This window comes from Canis aureus, chromosome 31, assembly GCF_053574225.1.
Source record: "Canis aureus isolate CA01 chromosome 31, VMU_Caureus_v.1.0, whole genome shotgun sequence".
Lineage (NCBI taxonomy): Eukaryota > Metazoa > Chordata > Mammalia > Carnivora > Canidae > Canis > Canis aureus.
The window spans coordinates 27924943-27944521 of record NC_135641.1 but is presented as its reverse complement, the minus strand read 5'-3'; the positions used below and the strand labels follow the sequence as shown (position 1 = coordinate 27944521).

Here is a 19579-nt window from a genome sequence, read left to right as displayed (position 1 = left end):
AAAAAAAAAAAAAAAGATGCAGCTGGATGAAGACTCTTCCCTCCCAGATTTCTCTCTGAGACTCTGCCCAAGCTCTGCAACTGTATAAAGACTGTAACACCCACCCCGCCAACGGGGTGTCCCGGGTCTCAGAGGGGGGCAGGTGCAAAGGATCTACCCCAGGGCAGGGCCTAGCTCAAGCACCAGGAAACTGTGGACATGCCCAAGAGGCCCTTTCCACCCCTCGCCTTTCAAAGGGAGGTGTGAGGGATCAAGCCCAGCGCACCGAGCTGAAGGCTGTGAACCTGTACGGTTCCTGCCACTCCTGGCCCAACCGAAGGTCGGTGCTGGGTGGGGGGGGGGGGGGGTGCGGGGGAGCCGCCCGCGCGCATCCCGTCCCCGTCCCCCAGGAAGCAGTCCCAGCTCCCCAGGGTGGTGGCTCCCTGAGCCCTGCCTCGGGAAGACGGGAATCGCGGGGCCGGCGGGGATGCAGCCGGCGACCTCCGCGCGTCCTTCGCGTCCCCGCCCCGCGCCCCCCCCACCCCAGCGGCTGCGACCCCCTCCCACCGTCAGTATTGCAGCCTTTTGTCAGCGATAAATTCCCTCCAAAATTCACGACACAGCCCTTTTGAATTCTCACGTCCCTGCCCCCTCCAGCAGGAGCTGCGCGAGGCTCTCTGCTCTCCAAATAGATAGAAAAGCCTGTAAGTTGTCCGGGGGCGATACCAGCTGCCTGGGCCCAACCTGATCTCCTCAGCCCCTGCGGAAACCTGGAGAATGATGGAAACCCAGGCCCTGGCGCTGATCTCTGGTGCGGAAGGACGGCACGCACCCTGTCCTGCAGGCAGCCCCCCACCCCCGCACCCTGTCCTGCAGGCAGCCCCCCGCCCGCACCCTGTCCCGCAGGCAGGCCCCCTCCACACCCTGTCCCGCAGGCAAGGCACCCCCCCCCCGGACCCTTTCCCGCAGGCAGGCCCCCCCCCGCACCCTGTCCCGCGGGCAGGGCCCCCCCGCACCCCGTCCCGCAGGCAGTGCCCCCCTCACCCTGTCCTGCAGGCAGGGTACCCCCCCCCGCCGCACCCTGTCCCGCAGGCAAAGCACACCCCCCCCCCCGTACCCTTTCCCGCAGGCAGGGCCCCCCACCCCCGCCCCCCCCGTCCCGCAGGCCTGGCTCCGCCAACCCTGTGCTGCAGGTCCGCCCCCCCAACCCTGTCCCGCAGGCAGCACCCGCCCCCGACCCCCGGGCACCCTGTCCCGCAGGCAGTGCCCCCCGCACCCTGTCCCGCAGGCAGGGCATCACCCCCCGCCGCACCCTGTCCCGCAGGCAAGGCACCCCCCCCCCGGACCCTTTCCCGCAGGCAGGCCCCCCCCCGCACCCTGTCCCGCGGGCAGGGCCCCCCCGCACCCCGTCCTGCAGGCAGTGCCCCCCTCACCCTGTCCTGCAGGCAGGGTACCCCCCCCGCCGCACCCTGTCCCGCAGGCAAAGCACACCCCCCCCCCGTACCCTTTCCCGCAGGCAGGGCCCCCCACCCCCGCCCCCCCCGTCCCGCAGGCCTGGCTCCGCCAACCCTGTGCTGCAGGTCCGCCCCCCCAACCCTGTCCCGCAGGCAGCACCCGCCCCCGACCCCCGGGCACCCTGTCCCGCAGGCAGTGCCTCCCGCACCCTGTCCCGCAGGCAGGGCATCACCCCCCGCCGCACCCTGTCCCGCAGGCAAGGCACACCCCCCCCCCGACCCTTTCCCGCAGGCAGGCCCCCCCCCCGCGTCCCGCAGGCAGTGCCCCCCCACCCTGTCCCGCAGGCAGGACACACCCCCCCGTACCCTTTCCCGCAGGCAGGCGCCCCCCCCCCCCCCCCCGTCCCGCAGGCCCGGCTCCCCCAACCCTGTCCCGCAGGCAGCGCCCCCCCCCCCCGGGCACCCTGTCCCGCAGGCCGGGGCCCCCCACACCCAGGCCACTGGCATCCTTTTCTTCTCAGCTCACTGCCTCTTCCATAGTCTGGCCTGTGACCTAGAAGGTACCATGGAGGAGTATCAGAGCCCAGGGGTTCCTCCTCTCTTTTACAGGTGAAGAAACCAGAGCCCAGAAGAAGAAACAAAAGGCCGCAGTCTACCCTTTAGTGTCCAGGCTCTACCTCAGTGCTTCTCCAATTTTGTTGTGCAAAAGATTCAGTAGGTCTGAGGTGAGGCCTGAAAGTATGCATTTCTAAAAAGTTCCCAAGTGCTGCCCTGCTGCTGGGAGCAAGAGCATTTCTAGTGGCAAGGGTTTAGGAGACCGTGGGCTCTATTAGGGCAGAGCCAGATTCATTTTTTTTTTTTTCCTATGTTCCCAGAACTTAACATCAGTGCAATAGGTTTTTAATAAAGGTTTGTGGGAATAAATAATTGGTGCATAAATAAGACCGCATTGCCTGGTGGTGGTCATGGTTAGAAATTTGGATCCTGGAACCATCCCAACTAGGCTTTCATCCTGGCAATGCCACCAACAAAATAACTTGCCTGGGGCAAGTTATTTTACTTCTCTCTGCCTCAGTTTTCTCAACTGTAAAATTGCATTTGCACACTGTATGTCTTACAAGGTTGTTGAGACAGGGGAAAATGAGCTAATATATATAAAGCGCCTAGAACAGTATCTGGCAAGTGGTAGGTGTTACAAAAAAGTGACTTGCTCAAGGTCACGCAGCTACTTAGAAGATCTAAACCACCACTCATATCTCTTGACATCATGCAACACCCAGCAGAACATTCTATTTCTTTAGTTACAAAGGATGATATTTCCACCCAACAAACCCTCTGAGTTATGAAATGTGAATGCAAATCACATGAAAAGATATGCTCTGGTTGAAGGTGACTGCAGATAATGAAACATGCAAATTTAAGACAACAAGAAACCCAAACACCAAAGACTGAATAAGGAGAAAGAACCCAAGCCTGGTAATGACACAGATCTGAGTTTAAACCCCAGGTCATCCAAATACAATCAGTAGAAAAGTGAACCAGTTATTCTCTCAAAATGGCAATCAGCACATGAATAAAATAAATATTTCTCTGACGTAGAGGGTCATATGCAGACTAAATGAGACAATATGTGTAAGGCATAGAATGCTGCTTTATACACGGCAAGAGCTCAAGAAATGGTTGTAGTAGTAAAGCCATAAAACATTTATAAAAGGGACATATTGGAAAAGCAGCTATTTTCCAAGTGGTGTCCTTAAAGGACAGGCTCCTTGAGTCTCCCAGAGGAATATAGACTGGAAGATCATTCAGGCTTCCACCAGCTTTGATGGGATGTAATACCACTATCTGACTCCAAAGCAATAGGAAGTCATTTGCCATATGGACTGGACATTATTCCAGGCCAGCAGAAAGCCTGATGGTGAGGGACCAGAATAAGGCCTGTCTCTACCTGAAAAGTCTGAGCAGAACCAGACACTAGAGAGAAACCATGAATTGTCATAAGAGGAATTCTAAGAGGAGACTTTTGAACCTGAAAATTTTATACATAAGCCAGTAGCACCCTTAAAGATAGCATACTGCAACTCTCATTCTAACTTATGGAAGCGAAAACACACAGGGAGATTATTTTACCTCTGACAACAATTTAAACATGAATGGATCAGTAACCTGAATCATTGGCATAACCTAAAGCCCATGCTCACTCTCAAATAGCAACCCCACTAGTCTATGCCCAAAAGTTCAAAAATTCATATTTGAGGGAGAACTTCTGGGATCAGCTTTATGTAAAGCGTTTAGAAGCTGTCAACAAGAAAAAGCTGGACAAACTAAAAATCAATGACTTTTTTTTTTTAATTGATCAGATAACTGAGGTCGTAGGGCAAATTGCAATCCCTGAAATCTGGAGAGACAAGTAAATCCATAAAGTGATATCAGCTAAGATCTGCTTACTTGGAGCCAAAGCCGCTGGACCCTAAACTGGAAGGAAACTGTAAATGGCCATTTGGATGGACTACTGGAGGCTGACTGTGGACTAGCATGACAGTGAGGAAATCTGAGGAGTGCAGTCCTTTAAGAGCTCCACATTGTTGTGGGCTTCTCCTCCAGAAAGGCTAGAAAGTTCTCACTGTGAGGATCCCAGAGAATATCAGGTCCTGGCAGGGGAAAGGGAGAGGAACCATTGTGAACTATACCCCGAGTTTTCTCCATCACAAATGCCTACATGCCAGGGGGATTTATTTTGCCTAAGCACAATTCTGAAGCCATATCCAAGTTGGGGAAATGGAATTCCTCTCCACTCAAATCCTCTTCAGAATTCCTAATCAATGAATAATGACAGGCTTCAAAGGAATAAGTTGGAAACTCTGTAACCAAGGAAGGAGTTGAAGTTGGGGGAGAAGAAAAGCCCAACATATCCCTTATCAAATCACTTATAAAGGCCATAGCCAGGTGCACAGGCCTACTAAAAGAAAAAAAAAATCTAGATTGGATCATTTTGGGACACTCCCCTACCGCCATGCCTTAGTGCTACGCAACAGGGCTCTGTATAATAACAGTAGTTATAGCAGAAAAGCCTATGAAACATAAGCTCCCCCTGAGGAGAAAGCCACAAAGTAAGGAGGAGAGACAAAGACAAAGACACATGAGGCATTTGAAACCTCTAGTACCTATAGCAAAAACAAACATTAAACATAGCTTACCTCCTGGCTAGTTTGAAATAAATCCTCACACTAATCTGTAAACTAACCCTCACATATTAATCGAGTCCTCTACATACTTCTGTTGTCCAATATAACAAAAGTGGCTTTCATCAGAAAACTTACAAGACATAACAAAAGGAAAGAAAAAAAAAAAAAACAGAATACTCCTAGCTTGATCTATAGATTCAATACAATACCAACCAAAATCCCACCAAGTTAAAGTTATTTTATAGATATCAACAAGTTAATTATGAAGTTCAAACAGAGAAACAAAAGACCCAGGAGAGCTAGCATAATGTTAGACAAGAACACTGTCGGATTTTAAGACTTTCTATAAAGTTACAGTAATCAAAACAGCCTAGTATTGGCCAAAGAATAGAAAATTAGATCAATGGAAAAGAATAGACACCCCAAAAATAGACCACCATAAATATAGTCCATTGATCTTTGACAGAGGAGCAAAAGGCAATGTGATGAAGCACATATTGTCTCTAATGTATCAGAACAACTGGACACCCACATGTAAAAAAATGATTCTAAATATTATATCCTTCACAAAACTAACTCAAAATGGATCATAGGCTTAGCAAAATGAAAAACTATAGAAATTCTAGAAGATAATATAGGAAAAAACTTAGATGACCTTGTGTTACGTCAACAGGTTTTTAGATAGAGCACCAAAGGCATGATCCATGAAAGAAAAATTGATAAACTGGAACTTCATTTAAACAAAAACTCCTTCTCTGTGAAAAACAATGTCAAGGTAATGAGAAAACAACCCACTGACTGGGAGAAAATGTTTGCAAAAGACACACTTGATAAAGGGCTGCTATCCAAAATATACAAAGAACTCTTAAAACTCAACAATAACAAACAACCCAGTTAAAAAAAAAAATTGGGCAAAAGCTTAGGATACACCTCACCAAAGAAGATATACATATGGAAGATACACATACAAAAAGCTGCACAAATATTCATCCTCAGAGAAATGCAAAACTACAATCCTATTAAAATAGCTAATACCTAAAATATGGCAGTGCCAATTGCTGGCACAGATGCAAAGTAACAGGAACTCTCCTTCATTGCTGATGGGAATGCAAAAGGGTACAGCCACTTTGTTTTTGTTTTTTTTTTTTTTTTTTTTTTTTTTTTTGGTACAGCCACTTTGTAAGACAGTTTGGCAATTTCTTATAAAGATAAATATAGTCTTAACATATTATTTAGCAATTTCACACTTAAGCATTTACCCAACTGACTTAAAAACTTATACCCACACAAAGATCTACACACAAATGTTATAGCAGCTTTATTCATAGTTGCCAAAAACTGGAAGCAACTAAGATGTCCTTCAAACGGCAAAAGACTAAACAAACTGTGGTACATCCATACGATGGAATACTATTCAGTGATTAAAAAAAGAAAGAAAGAAAGAAAGAAATGACCTATGAAGCCACATAAAAACACAGATGAATTTTAAATGCCTATTTCTGAGTGTAAGAAGCTAGTACATCCTGTATGATTCTCATTATATGACATTCTGAAAAAAAAAAAAAAAAGCAAAACTATGGAGCTGTTTGTAAAAAGATCAGTGGTTGGTAGGGATTTGTAGAGTGGCGGGGAAAGAATATTATATAGGTGAAACAGAAGTGATCTAAGGTGGTAAAAATATTCTATATGATACTGTAATGATGGATACATGGCATTACACGTTTGTCAAAACCCATAGAAATTTATGAAGTGTGAATCAGTGTATGAAATTTCAGGAAAAGTATTTATAAAGTTGAAGAATCCCAAGAAAGAATGCAGATTCTGACTAAAATCTAACTGTACTACAAATTTATGAAATAATCTCACTGAAGGGGTGAGGGGAAAGGAGCTGACCTGAGTAACTCTAGAAATGAGTGTGTTCTGTAAGAGTATGTCAAAAGGAAATGTACATAAGCACTGTACTTGATTTCCAAAGTCATTTCTCACAGGGGTTGAGTTAGTTCTGAAACCACTGTGCATATATACTGCAATTTAACAATTAAATAAATAGATTATGGATGGTGGGAGCCAAGTGTCATACTCTTATAGTGGGAAGTTACAGATAGCCAGAATTAGGGGGTTAGAATGATCCATGTGACAATGGAGTAGAGTTGGAGACAATGCTATGAACTCATACTTAACTTTACATAGGTACAAATAGTTACATACAGTAATATTTAGGAATAAGTATATTTACACAGGTTAGCATACACATATGTATTTTCTTGCTTTGTCAGGTGAGAGAGCCTAGAATCAATGATAAACCAGTCACAATAAGCACAATTAGGACACAGATCTTGGTTTTAAATACAAAGTTTTAGGGGTGCCTGGCTGGCTCAGCTGATAAAGTGTGACTCTTGATCTCAGGGTCGTGAGTTCGAGCCCCATGTTGGGTATAGAGCCTACTTAAAAATAAATAAATAAATAAATAAATAAATAAATAAATAAATAAATATCAAGTTTTAAATGAATGGTTTTAATACTGTTTAAATGGAAAATTTAAATGGTTTTAAATGCCATTTTCCAATAAGGGAACCAGGGCTCCTTCATGAAATCATTGATTCTAACTAGGGAGAGAAATACACAAGATGAACTTGGAGCATCTCCTTTTGCCAGAAAATAAGGAAGTACTCAAAATACACCATAATGGGAGAATGTCAAATGGATACAGAAATCAACTAAGAGAACCCCCAGTGGCCAATGCTGGGACAATTTGAACAATAAAATAGGCAAAGCTCAATTATACCCTGTGAGTCCATACTGACACAATGAATGAATGAATGAATGAATGAGTGAATGAACAAATCTGCTGTGCAGAATAATTCCAAATAATTTATGCTGATACTGTTTAGGGAACGAAGCATATGCCTACTACTTAAATGTGGATGGCACAGTGATTTCCTTGCAAAGAGTACTGCATGGATACAGAGAGTAAGAATACAGTGGAGAAACCTGATAAACATACTCTAGCTAAGTATAAGTTTAACATTGATAGTGATGTCAGATTAATAATATATATACATTTGCTATGAAGTGATGAGGATGGCACTTCACCTCTGCAATCCTCTCCCCAAACCCATCACTTCAATCTAATCATAAGAAAAACATCATGACAAATTGCCATTGAGAGATGTTCTAAAATGTATCTGAGTACTAATCCTCAAAACTGTACTAGTCCTCAAAAAGTCTGAGAAACATCTTAGCCAAAAGGAACCTAAGAAGACATGACAAGTAAGAATAGCTTATTATCCTGGGTGGAATTTTGGAACAGAAAAAAAAAGAATTAGGTTAAAAACTAAGCAAATATGAATAAAGTATAGACTTCAGTTAATAATCACATATCAGTGCTGCTTCATTAATTGTGATAAATGTGCTACACCAGTGAAAGAGATTAATAATAGGGGGAAGTGGGTATGGAGGGTATGAGAACTCTCTTATTATCTTCACAATGTTTCTGTAAATCTAAAACCTTTCTAAAATAAAAAGTTTATTAGACAAAATCTGAGACTCTCTCAAATATCTATGAAAATATAAATGCTTCCTAGATTGGGGTATTCTTTTATCTATTAACACTTATATTTTAAGTCACTTAAATCTAAGCAAAGAGGGGTGTGATCAAATTCTCCTATGAAATTTGTAGCAAAGAAAGGATAGAGATCTGTGGCTCTTCAGTGTAAACAGGTAAAAAGAAGGAAGGTGTGTGGGATATGCAAGGTGGATGAGAATACTTTTTAATTTTCTGTCCTTGTAATCGTAAAGGCAGATATCATGAGTGCCAAGATGTTCTGGGATCGAGTGGGAAGAGCAGGATGATCCTTCCTATACTATTTTTGTCAAGTCATTTGCTAGCTTTGAGTCTCAGTTTTTCTATATACTTAATCAAGAAATTGGATTATAAACCTAAAAGGTCATTCAGCTCTGGCCTTCTAGGATGCCATAAGTATAGTTCTATCATAGGCTAAAATGCAAAGGAAATTAATAAGAAGCAGAAAGTTTTAGTTAATTCGTTTTAACTTTTGTGAGTGTCAAATTCATAATCAAGAAAAATGGCCCATTGCATATTCTTAGCTTACACATTATTTCCTACTTTTTAAAAAGAAGGAACCCAAATGAAACCCAAGACCATTTCATTCATCTTTTGATAATGGAAAATTTGCCTTTTAAACAGAAAATTTGCATTTGATCAGAAAGAGGGAACATATAGTTGGCTTATTCCTTTGGCTTGGTTACAGTTCACAAAAACAGGCTTTAGGGTAATATTTGTATGTCACAGATGCCAGCAAATTATTTATGGCATAAAAGAATAGAAGCATATGTCTATCTAGATAAATCAGCATAAAAAAAGTACATTATTCACTTCCTACACTGATTGCCACTTCATGAAATCTCTCAGATGTGACATCATCAAATTCATGTTGCATTGCCAAAATTCCACAGAAATCAAATCAAGAAAAAAATGGCCATTTTTAGGAACAGATTAATGATATAAAAGTTAATGGTACAGTCATGTTTTATTTACTGGAAAAAGTACAATTGATGAAGGAAAAAACAAACTAGCAAAAATGAGGAATTGTTTCAACCTAACTTACACTTGTTTTAAGAAGATTGCATACTCAGAATTTAATCTATAATAGACAAAACCAGTAGAAAAAGAAAACTCATTTACAAGAGTTTAATTTTAAATTTTTATTATATTTTCCTGATAGTACTAATATTTAATGCATGCGCAGTGAGTCATTGTGATTGATAAGGGGAACGTTTTTCTGAATATTTAACAATTTACTCTCACAAGCTAGTATGAGGCCCCTCCAGCACACTATGGCCAGATTCTGGGTCTTTTTCTGTATGTAAAGCAGCACTGAAATGGGAATTGCATGATGTGGGATTTTTGTTCTGTCCCTGGTATATGTTTCCCATGGGACTTGAGGTTAGCTACTGCAGGTGTCTCAAGTTTCAAGATTCTCAATTGGAGAATGTGATGGGTGAGTTGATGATCTCCAAGGTGCATTATGGCTGTACTGTACAGTAAAAGGCTTTTTGGCAGTATTTTCCTATCTCAGCATTAGCGACAGCATGGGCTGGATCATTCTGTGTTGGAAGTAGTGAGGAAGGGGTATCGTGTGCCTTGAGGGATGCTGCCCTTACCCTATTAGATGCCATAATGTCCCTCTCCCCTGCCCACCAAAAATGTCTCTACACATTGCCAAATATCTAAGAATAAAATACAGACTCAAGAAATTGATTTGAAAATCATCTCTTAGGTAATTGTAAAATCTTAAACAATAGTGGAAATCTAGAAACATGATTAACGTTAAAAAAAGAAAGAGGGGATCCCTGGGTGGCTCAGCGGTTTAGCACCTGCCTTTAGCCCAGGGTGCGGTCCTGGGGTCCCGGGATCGAGTCCCGAGTTGGGCTCCCATCATGGAGCCTGCTTCTCCCTCCTCCTGTGTCTCTGCCTCTCTCTCTCTCTCTCTCTCTTCTCTCTCTCTCTCCCTGTATCTATCATAAATAAATAAATCTTTAAAAATAAAAAAAATAAAAATTAAAAATTAAAAAAAGAGAGAAACTCAAAGGACAAACTAGAACTTATTCTGTTACAAATGACAGTTACCTAACTCAAACTAAAGAAATAAGAGAATTTATGGGACCCCCTAGAAATGAGAGCCTGTTAACACCAATATATAAGGGGTCAGAAAATTATATGCTCACGAAGGAGACAAGAGAACAAGCAACAATGCAAAAAGAAACTCAGAAAAAAAAAATGGTATAACAGAAGTCAAGAGATTCATTATCTTCTCTCAACTCCCCCAGCCTTCCTATCTTTAAGACCCAGCTCAGCTCTCTCATTTTCTTTGAAATCATTACTCTTGATGATTACTATCATTGTTGTCTCTGATTCCTTTTCTTAGCAACTATGCTAAGTAAGCTTGCAATTAAGTGAATTCTTTTTCAGCAGTTGCTGTTTTGTAAATTCTATTCTTTCAACTAGATATCAATTTTTGGGAGGATAAGGACCTGCCATGGTGTTGCAGCCCTCCAGAGCCATTGACTGGACTCGGTGTCCTTAGAAAGTCAATAGACATTTCAGTATTAACTGTTGATTGACTCCGTCATTTCAGTGAATGTTAGTGAGTAACTGCCATGTGCCATTCCTTGCTTTAAGTACAATAAGAAAAATAAAGATGCCACATGTGGTCAGAGCAGTATCAACCTCATACACTCTCCAACAGTGCCCCCTGTTTCCACCATCTGGCAACATGCTAATTACCACCCATCTAAAAGGAAGGGAGGTAAACCTAATTTCTTTTTTCTCCCCAAAGTCAAACTTAGTTTCCCACTTAAACATTCTAGAACATGCTTATAATTGTTTCCCCTTAACCCAATCTGTGCTTCCAACAAGAAGATAATATGTTACTTAGAAATCATACCATATGGGGAATTGGAAGACTTATTGCTAGTCTTGCATCACCATTAACTTTTACTATGAAATTTCATGAAAGCATTGCCCTTTCTGGTCCTCAGTTTCCCCCCTCCATAAAGTAAGATGGCTTGATAAATGATTCCTAGATGCCCTTCTAATTTCAACATAGGATTTAGTGATTTAGTCAAGTAAGGCATTCTACTTAGTGTTTGCAGCAGCTGTGAAATCAAACGCATTGCGGAAGATGTCAATACACAGACACACATTTTGATGATTAGAAAAAGTTAATTTGGTAAAAGTGCCAAATGAGTATGTAGCTTCATAAGAAGTCATACCATAATAAGTCATAAGACAACATCTCTTTCAAGGCAAACAGATGTAGTTCATCTTGGCAATAGATAGAGGTGGATAGACCTATGAATACTATTGCAACTAATTCTGCTTCCAGCTACCTTGAGAGAATGCTGAGGTTGGCAAGACAGTGAGGTGGGCAATAAATTGCTTTTCAGCGAGATGGATATATTTTACTTTCTATCACAAGACTGCCTAATAAGTGAGTCCCTTGAGCACAGGTTGGCTTCTATGAAACGTTATTTAATCTTTGCATTTCATCTCTTTAATTTAAATAATAACCCATATTTTACTTTTTCTGCAGATAGCCAAGGTTTGTCATCACAATGTCCTGCTGCAAAATCAGTCCTTCCTATCAGATGGTTGCCTATTAGATGAGTCTTTTGCTGTGGGTAGGAACACCTTGCACATATATTTTACGTCTACTTTCAAATGCTAATAATTATGAGAAAGGAAAAGAGAGTTGTTGACTGTCTTTGTTTTGCAGGGTTCCTAGAAATTAAAGACTGTACACAATGACCACCAAGTCTAATGTGCAAGCTATTTCTATTTTAAGTTATGTATATGCACATCAGACCCTCATATTTGCAAGATATAATCATCCACAAATGACTTTCATGCATTTCTAACCATCACTCACATAATAATAATCAAAAAAGAAGAATTAACTGGAACGCTTCTACCCTAATACCGCCTATTAATAAATGTTGTTGTGGCTGGTATTTCCTTCCAGCCTTTGCTCATGTGCAGACATAATTTACAAAGCTGAAGTTGCAGCTCAGATATAATTTTACATTTGGCTTTTTTACATTGCATAATAGGAAACATTTCTCATTCTGCCTTACAGTCATTATAATGTAAAATGGTCGCTTAACATTCAATTTCTCATGCTCGAACTAAGCCAAATGGTACTTATTTACCATTTCTTACACCCAGGTCATAATTTTTGGCCTCAGAATCTTTGCATGTGCTATTCCTGAGACTTTAAATGTAGGCCCATCTTTGCATGGTCAAATTCTGCACATCCTTAAAGTTTGAATTCTAAAAGTATGACTCCAGTGGAAATCTTCCTAATCGCCTCTTCTCCTGCCCTCCCCAGGCACGTATCACTTCCCCTTTCTCTGAATTTCCAATGAGCTTTCATTTGCTATCTTTTCATACTTGGGTTCCCCACCCCCCCTTGAGAGACGAGTTTGCATAATATGCATCTCTTCAGCCTAACTAAAGACTCTTGGGCACGTCTGATCCTTCACTGGGTCCTCTATAGCAACTACTACATATTAGAGCTAAATTAATGCTAATAACATGAGTGATATATATTCTGCACTCATTTTCTATAGCTGCCTTTAAATTACTGAAAAACAGAGGGAGTAAAACACAAATTGATTATTATTATTATTATTTAAAAGATTTTATTTATTTATTCATGAGAGACAGAGAGAGAGACAGAGAGAGAGAGGCAAAGACACAGGCAGAGGGAGAAGCAGGCTCCATACAGGAAGCCAAATGTGGGACTCAATCCTGGGACTTCAGGATCATGCCCTGGGTCTAAGGTAGGCGCTAAACCACTGAGCCACCCAGGGATTCCCCCACAAATTTATTATTTTATGGATATGTAAAGGGGAGGTCTAACCCAGGTTTCACTGTATTAAAATAAAGGTGTCAGCAGAACTGTGTTCTCTTCAGGAGGCTCTAGGAGAGGATCCATGTCCTTGTTTATGTCTTTTTTCCATAAGTACACCTTCTTACTCTGACTTAGTTGGGAAAGGTGCTATGCTTTTAAAGACCCATGTGATTAGATTGAGTTTGTCTGGATAATCACAGATAATATCCCCATCTCAAAGTTTTACATCTGTGAAGTTACTTTTGCCCTAAAACGTACATAGTCACAGATTCCAAGGATTAAGACACGAATATCTCTGGGGCACCATTCTTCTCCCTAGCACAGATGCTCACATTAGAGTTAAAATAAAACAATGCTAAGTATTCTAGAAATGACTGGGAAGATCCCCTCCTTATGCACTTAAAACAAACAAAATCTTGATATTCAGAAAAGGACAAAAATCTTGCCCAAAGCTTCGATCTTGCCTCACTATGCAGCAATCTTCCCATTTAATTACTACATCTGTCTCCAATACCCCAGGTCCTTATTAGAAAGAGAAAATACTTTATTTGAGATGCTGTGCCAGGCTCAGTGAGATATAGATATGTGCTCAAAATTATGCAGACAAAAAGAGAATGAGCCCCTCCTTTTATGAATCCTATTCTAGTGCTCTCCCTTACACCACTCACATTACTATCCCACATAAGCTCAATAAGCAAATATTGGAAATATCCAAATAATAATTCACAGTAACAGACACGAATTTCCTTCCAAACTTTTCAACAATTCCCAAAGGTTTATTAATAAATCTAAGTTAACTACATTTACTTAGGGGTTGAGAGTAAGGGTTTTGAACTGTCACTGCAGGAGAACATTCTGCCCCAGACAGTGTGGACAATGAGGTTATACATTCCCTTCAAAGTACTATAAAGTATATCCTTCTTTGGCTGCCCCAGGGCAGTGCAAATCCACCAATTATATGGATGAAGGGGGTGAGCATGATATCAATCACCACTGCTGTACCAGCAAAAGATAAGAAGCCCCTGGTGTTTGGGAAGGGGAAAGCATCCAGAGGAAAGAATTTTCTGAAATTAGATTATTTTACACAATGAAAGCTAACAGTTCAATGACCCATTGGAGTGTACATACGATTTTCACATCTCTCTCGTTGATTCTTAGAATATCTTGCGAGGAAGGAGTCTTTTTTTATCCCCAATTTATAGATTGGTAAAATCAGGCTCTGGTTAACCTTACAGAGGTTATGCAAGATCCTCTCAAACATAGTTTCTTCAACCCAACGTTCCCCTTGCTGTCATATTGCTGTAGAGAAATATCTTCATATAAATATATATTAAGATGTTACAGTATTTATCAAGAGCCTATATAAGACAAGAAATGAGTATAACTGATTTTTGACTAACCTTTTTCCCTACCTCCCCTTTCCTAATTATGTCTTCAGGGAGATCTCATGAACAAACTATTCATCTTCCATATAAATCCCACCATTTCTTTTCTATCTTGTAAACTAATTTTTCTTGTAAACTAATTTACTATCTGTTGAACACAACCACACCCAATGAGTGCACCCATGTCTCCCAAGCAAGAACTGCTTTCAGCAGAGTCCTTTCTGGGCACCGCTACCTTTGAAGGGTCCGCATTTGCTGCTTCTGGCTACGTCCATGTCCACTGCATATAGTAACTGTTTCCACTACATTCCATCCTGTTCCAGCTATCCTTATGGACTGTGATGTCTAACAAACCCCACAATCTCCATTAGGCCCTATTGCCAATATTAAGTATTGTTAAAGTCCTAGAGATTTCACTTTGGGGCAGAGTTCTGTAAATATTCCTTACTCTTTTTGTATTTTATTCAGTCATCAAATTATCAAAGCAATGATCACCTGCACCCTACCTGCCTTATAGAAATTGTAAAAATAATTATCTTACATTTCACTTGTACGCATCCTCTCTAGGAGTTAGATGAAGTCTACAGGAGACCTCTCTGCTCTGACAATTAAAACCTCATTTCTCAAACAGTCCTGATCTATTCTCTCTTTCCTTTGACATTTTCTCAAAAAGGATCCTCACTCTCTTAGGCAGAGTTCTGAAAGGCTCATTTCCTCATGGTCCAGACATGAATTGATCTAAAATATGGCATGACTTTGAACAATTAATGGACTGTAAGAAAAGAGAACTCATTTGGCTTTGACTTGCAGAAAATTCTCTGTAAAGCGACTCAGATTTAATGTTTTCAGATTACATTTCCTTTACTTTACAAATCCAATCACACAAGTTGGTACTGCAGTGAGTAATATTTACATAATCCTAATAATGTAAACATTGTTCGGTTTTATTTTTTGCTACTTTATAAACGAATTGTACAAGTCTCAAGTGTATAAACCGTAAAAATTAAGGAAAAATTCTTAGAAAATGGGTGATAAAAGAAGGGAAGAGATAGATAGGAATAGCTTATATATGAGCAAACAGCATCTTTTGTTTTTTGAATCAGCTGCTACTGTTAAAAGTTGGTTGATGAATCAAGAAATGGAGTTATTATGTTTATTTCTTATGCGTGGATACCAAGCACCTGCCAGAAAAATGTAAATCAAAGAAAGGTAAAAGGGATTGCCTCTTGCACTGGATCTGCAGGGATTAGATGGGGTGAGGGACTTTTATTTTTATGTTATGCTCTGCCATAGTATGAGAATAGAGAACATTTGGGGGATCAAGCCCTTGTATTTACTTGGATAAATTTCTTTTTTTTAACATTCTCATGGAATTCACCTGTCCTAGGAAATGTCCGTGAACTACAAATTGAAGAGCACCAGCCTATCACAATAGGAATTCCCAGAAGTTTTCTCACTCCCGCTGTCTTCCAGACAAGAACCAATCACTTGCCACCATAAAGGGTCCTATAATCTCAGAGAAACATATTCTTGTCTAACTCTGACTTCTCTGCCACTATCGTCCTCTGCCTCTGTAAGCCATGTTAAAGGCCTGAGCCTGATGCCAGGCCCAGTGAAGAAGGCCTGTTGTGATTTCTAAACACTGAAGTTTCTCAATTATTTATGAATATGCTTTCATGAAATGAAGGCAAAATCCAATGCTTTCTACAAAAGAAAATTTTGTAATCCAGGTAAGCTGAAGTACATCGCAAGTGTGATGAGGAAACATGCAAACCTCTCAAATGAGGAAAGGGTGGTGCCTTCAGCCATTTTTTGCTGACTGGATTCCAGTCCAGCACTACCGCAGCCCTGCCTACCAACTGTCTCATCCCCCAGAGGATTGACGTGCATTTTGGAGCAGTTGTGCACATGTTAATAAACAGCATATGAGAGAAAACTTGCTGTCTCTCAAAATCATAAGGCAAATGTTTGTTAAACAAAGAGTAGATGTAAAGTTTTTATAGTACAACATCTGGCAGGCCCTGAAAACAGAAATTATACACATACAATAAAAAATGTTAAGGGGCTCCTGGGTGGCTCAACTATACGACACTTGGTTTTGGCTCAGGTCATGATCTCAGGGTCCTGGGATAGAGCCCTTTGTCAGGAGCTGCACTCAATGGGGAGTATGCTGAGGATTCTCCTTCCCTCTGCCCCTCCCTCTGCTCATACTCTCTCTCTCTCTCTCAAAAAAAAAAAAAAAATCGTTTTAAAAAATGGTAAACTGAAGCACCAAAGAGGTTTGTTTTTATGTTGTCGTTTTTTTGTTTTGTTTTGTTTGCCAAAATCACACAAAATGAGGATAGACAAAGAGACTATGGATCCAATTGCCCATCAGGCTCTTACCATCCTCTCCAGGAGGCAGAAATACAGAAAATATCTTTTATATATCCAAATTATAGTCTACATGTGATGTCTATTAGGAAATAGGACATTTTGTGTATCATAAATAATTAGTCATAAACCCTGTCTTCAGGTCTGTTACTGAATGTTATTTTTCCCTGTTGGATGAATTTTCAAAATTATCTGGACCATCTAAAGCCTGTAAAGCACCAAAGTGTTCTTTTCCCTTGTTTCTTTCATACTGTGAAATAATTCTCCCAGCAGTTAGATAGCACTTGGGTACACCGCTGATTTGTAGCCTGCAATGATCTTTTCTTATATATATAACCATAAACACTAAACTTTGGTTGGCCCATCTAGGGTATGATACTGATTCCAAGATAGCAAGGGATTAAGTGAATTTCAAAACTTCAACTCACCAGATGAGGCCCAGAGATTATATCAACCCATATGGGTTTAAACTGCAGAGTCATTCAAAAAAAAATTGCTACCATGCTCCAAGCCTGGAAGTGATCCCTGATCATCTTTGACATTTTCTAAAACAGAAAATTATTTGGCTTTATTTTAAATGTCACTCCTCTGCAGGTGAAGAATTTATTCATTTATGAGAATGCAGGATGGAACAAACCGTGCTGAGGCACACTGGCTACAGAAAGTTTAATGGAAGAGGCTACATTCTTGGGAAATAGAATTCAAGTGTTTGCTGAGTCATTTGGAGGAAATTATCAAAAGAAAAGCTCCCACTTACTCTTTAGAAGCAGCAGGGTGTAGAGGGAAGTTTCCTGGTTCAAGAGTTAAAAGAAAAGTATGAGTCTCAACTTCATCACTTCCTAGCTTGGAGTCTCTGGGAGAGTCAACCACCTCCATAGGTCTGTTTCCACATCTGCAACAGAAAAGAGAGGACCAGCTGTTTGGTCTCCTCAAAAACCTTTGATTTCTCAGAAAGCCATTTAGTATCTTATTCCTGGTCTCCTCATCTGAAAAATTAAAAGGCTTAATTTCCATGCCCTGATAATCTTTGAATCCTTGAGGATGCATTTCAACATGTGGATGTGAACCTACTTTGAAAACCATAATAGACAACAAAATATAAGATATTTGTTTGATTAATTCAGATAGTTGCAAAATCATAATATGTTTTTAAAAACTATTGCCCTCATTTGCCTAAAATAGTATTTTTTAGAGATGGAAGTTGGTGCTATAACCTAATTTGCTTGGATTGATGGACTATTTATTATTTCCTTACCTATGTGCACATGTTATCTCCCAGGAACAGATATGGAATTTTCTTTCTGGACAAGAATATGAATAGTTGAGAATTTGGATCAGTCTTCCTCTAAGTATGTATCTAAAGCCTGTAGAATGGCCACTGAAATAAAGGGAAAGTGACAAGATGTAATTTTAGTTATGAGAATCAGTGCCTTTCTTTTTTCCTTTGGAGCAGTGTCACACTCATGTCTTCCGAGAAATGCAGTGGTATTTTCTCTCCAGAACTCACAGCCATTCTGAAGCAGCTCCTTGCTTTCTTATGTGGGGCTCTTCATTTTTTGGCCCTTCTGCCATTGTTCATGGTTATAAATTTGGCATCACTAGAAAGAATTTCTATGATGAATATTCTTTGTAAAAACATCTCCCCTGACATTTCTCTGGGCATACAAAACTCTTCTCTATAATATCTACTGCCACCCCTATCAAACTGAATTTTTCACTATTCACTGTATTATTGCTTACTTACTTATTTTTGTTCATGCTGTTTCTCCACATGGGGATTCTTTCGCTCAATAGTTGCATGATGAAATCTCCATCCTTCAAAGTCCAATTTAAATGCCAAATACTGGATGAAGACTTCTTTGATGTTCTTGAAGGCTTGAATGTCTCCATTCTCTGGAATTACACAGCCTTTTATCCCAGTCTTAGAAGAGACTTATTACTTTTCTTCTTGATGCTTATCTACCTTTCTTATCTGCCCTTTTACAGATTACAGTGGCTTGAGGGCAAGATGAGGTCATTAAAGTATTTTCCCAAAAATCTGGCACACACTAATTAATATGTGTTAAATGAATGGGTATAGATTATTAAATTTAAATGCTATCAACCGTCTCGGTTTTCACCATGCTGCTGGTAAAACCAAGATCCTATTGCATTAATAACGGAATCTTATTAGTTCTGAGTCTCTAATATCTACAGGAAATTCAATACCCTGCAGAGAGAGTCCTTTTCACCTCAATATTCTTGAAAATCACCCAAGAGGTCAGCTCATATTTTGCTTAGGATTGTTTGTAATGTGCTGTAAGTCTTATTCAGCTGATAATACCTCATGATGCTTCAATGAAAGTAAGCTAAAGATGCCTTCTTCACCTGACCAGAAAGTTATTCTAAGTGAACACATCCCAGAATATTTCTGCATGCTCTTCTCTCTGTTGGTTCTCATGCTTTCCTTCTCTGTACATCAAAATCTTAGCCATCTTTAAAAAGCTAGGTCAAATGCCTGAAGAATGCCATCCCTAATCTCTTTACAAGATTTGATGCTGCCTTTTTTTTATTCTACCTTTTTTGAACTTTGATTAGCACTTTTTATTAACTTCCCCCAGCAATAGAGCTAACCTCATCACTGCTACTACCATCACCAACTCTTCTTCCCTAACCCTCTGCCATACCTCTACCCCCTTCAATACTCCACAATACCTACTCCCTGTTTTTTAAGAACAAAAGGCAAGTGTGTTTCAAATTACCAAGTACACAAATTTCTGCTTTGATAG

General features: G+C 40.7%; 1 protein-coding gene across 1 annotated transcript in view; it reads right to left on the bottom strand.

Annotated features, from left to right (window-relative positions):
• The window catches only part of LOC144302289 (uncharacterized), a 303035-nt gene extending 284190 nt beyond the window's left edge, over nucleotides 1-18845 (bottom strand). Inside the window, exons 1-2 of the mRNA XM_077879558.1 lie at nucleotides 18556-18845; nucleotides 17569-17703 (exon numbers count right to left, since the gene is read on the bottom strand). Coding sequence (XP_077735684.1) covers nucleotides 17569-17703; nucleotides 18556-18701 — 281 coding nt within the window. The 5' untranslated portion in view covers nucleotides 18702-18845. The remainder of the gene's footprint in view (nucleotides 1-17568; nucleotides 17704-18555) is intronic.
• Nucleotides 18846-19579: the final 734 nt, after the last annotated feature.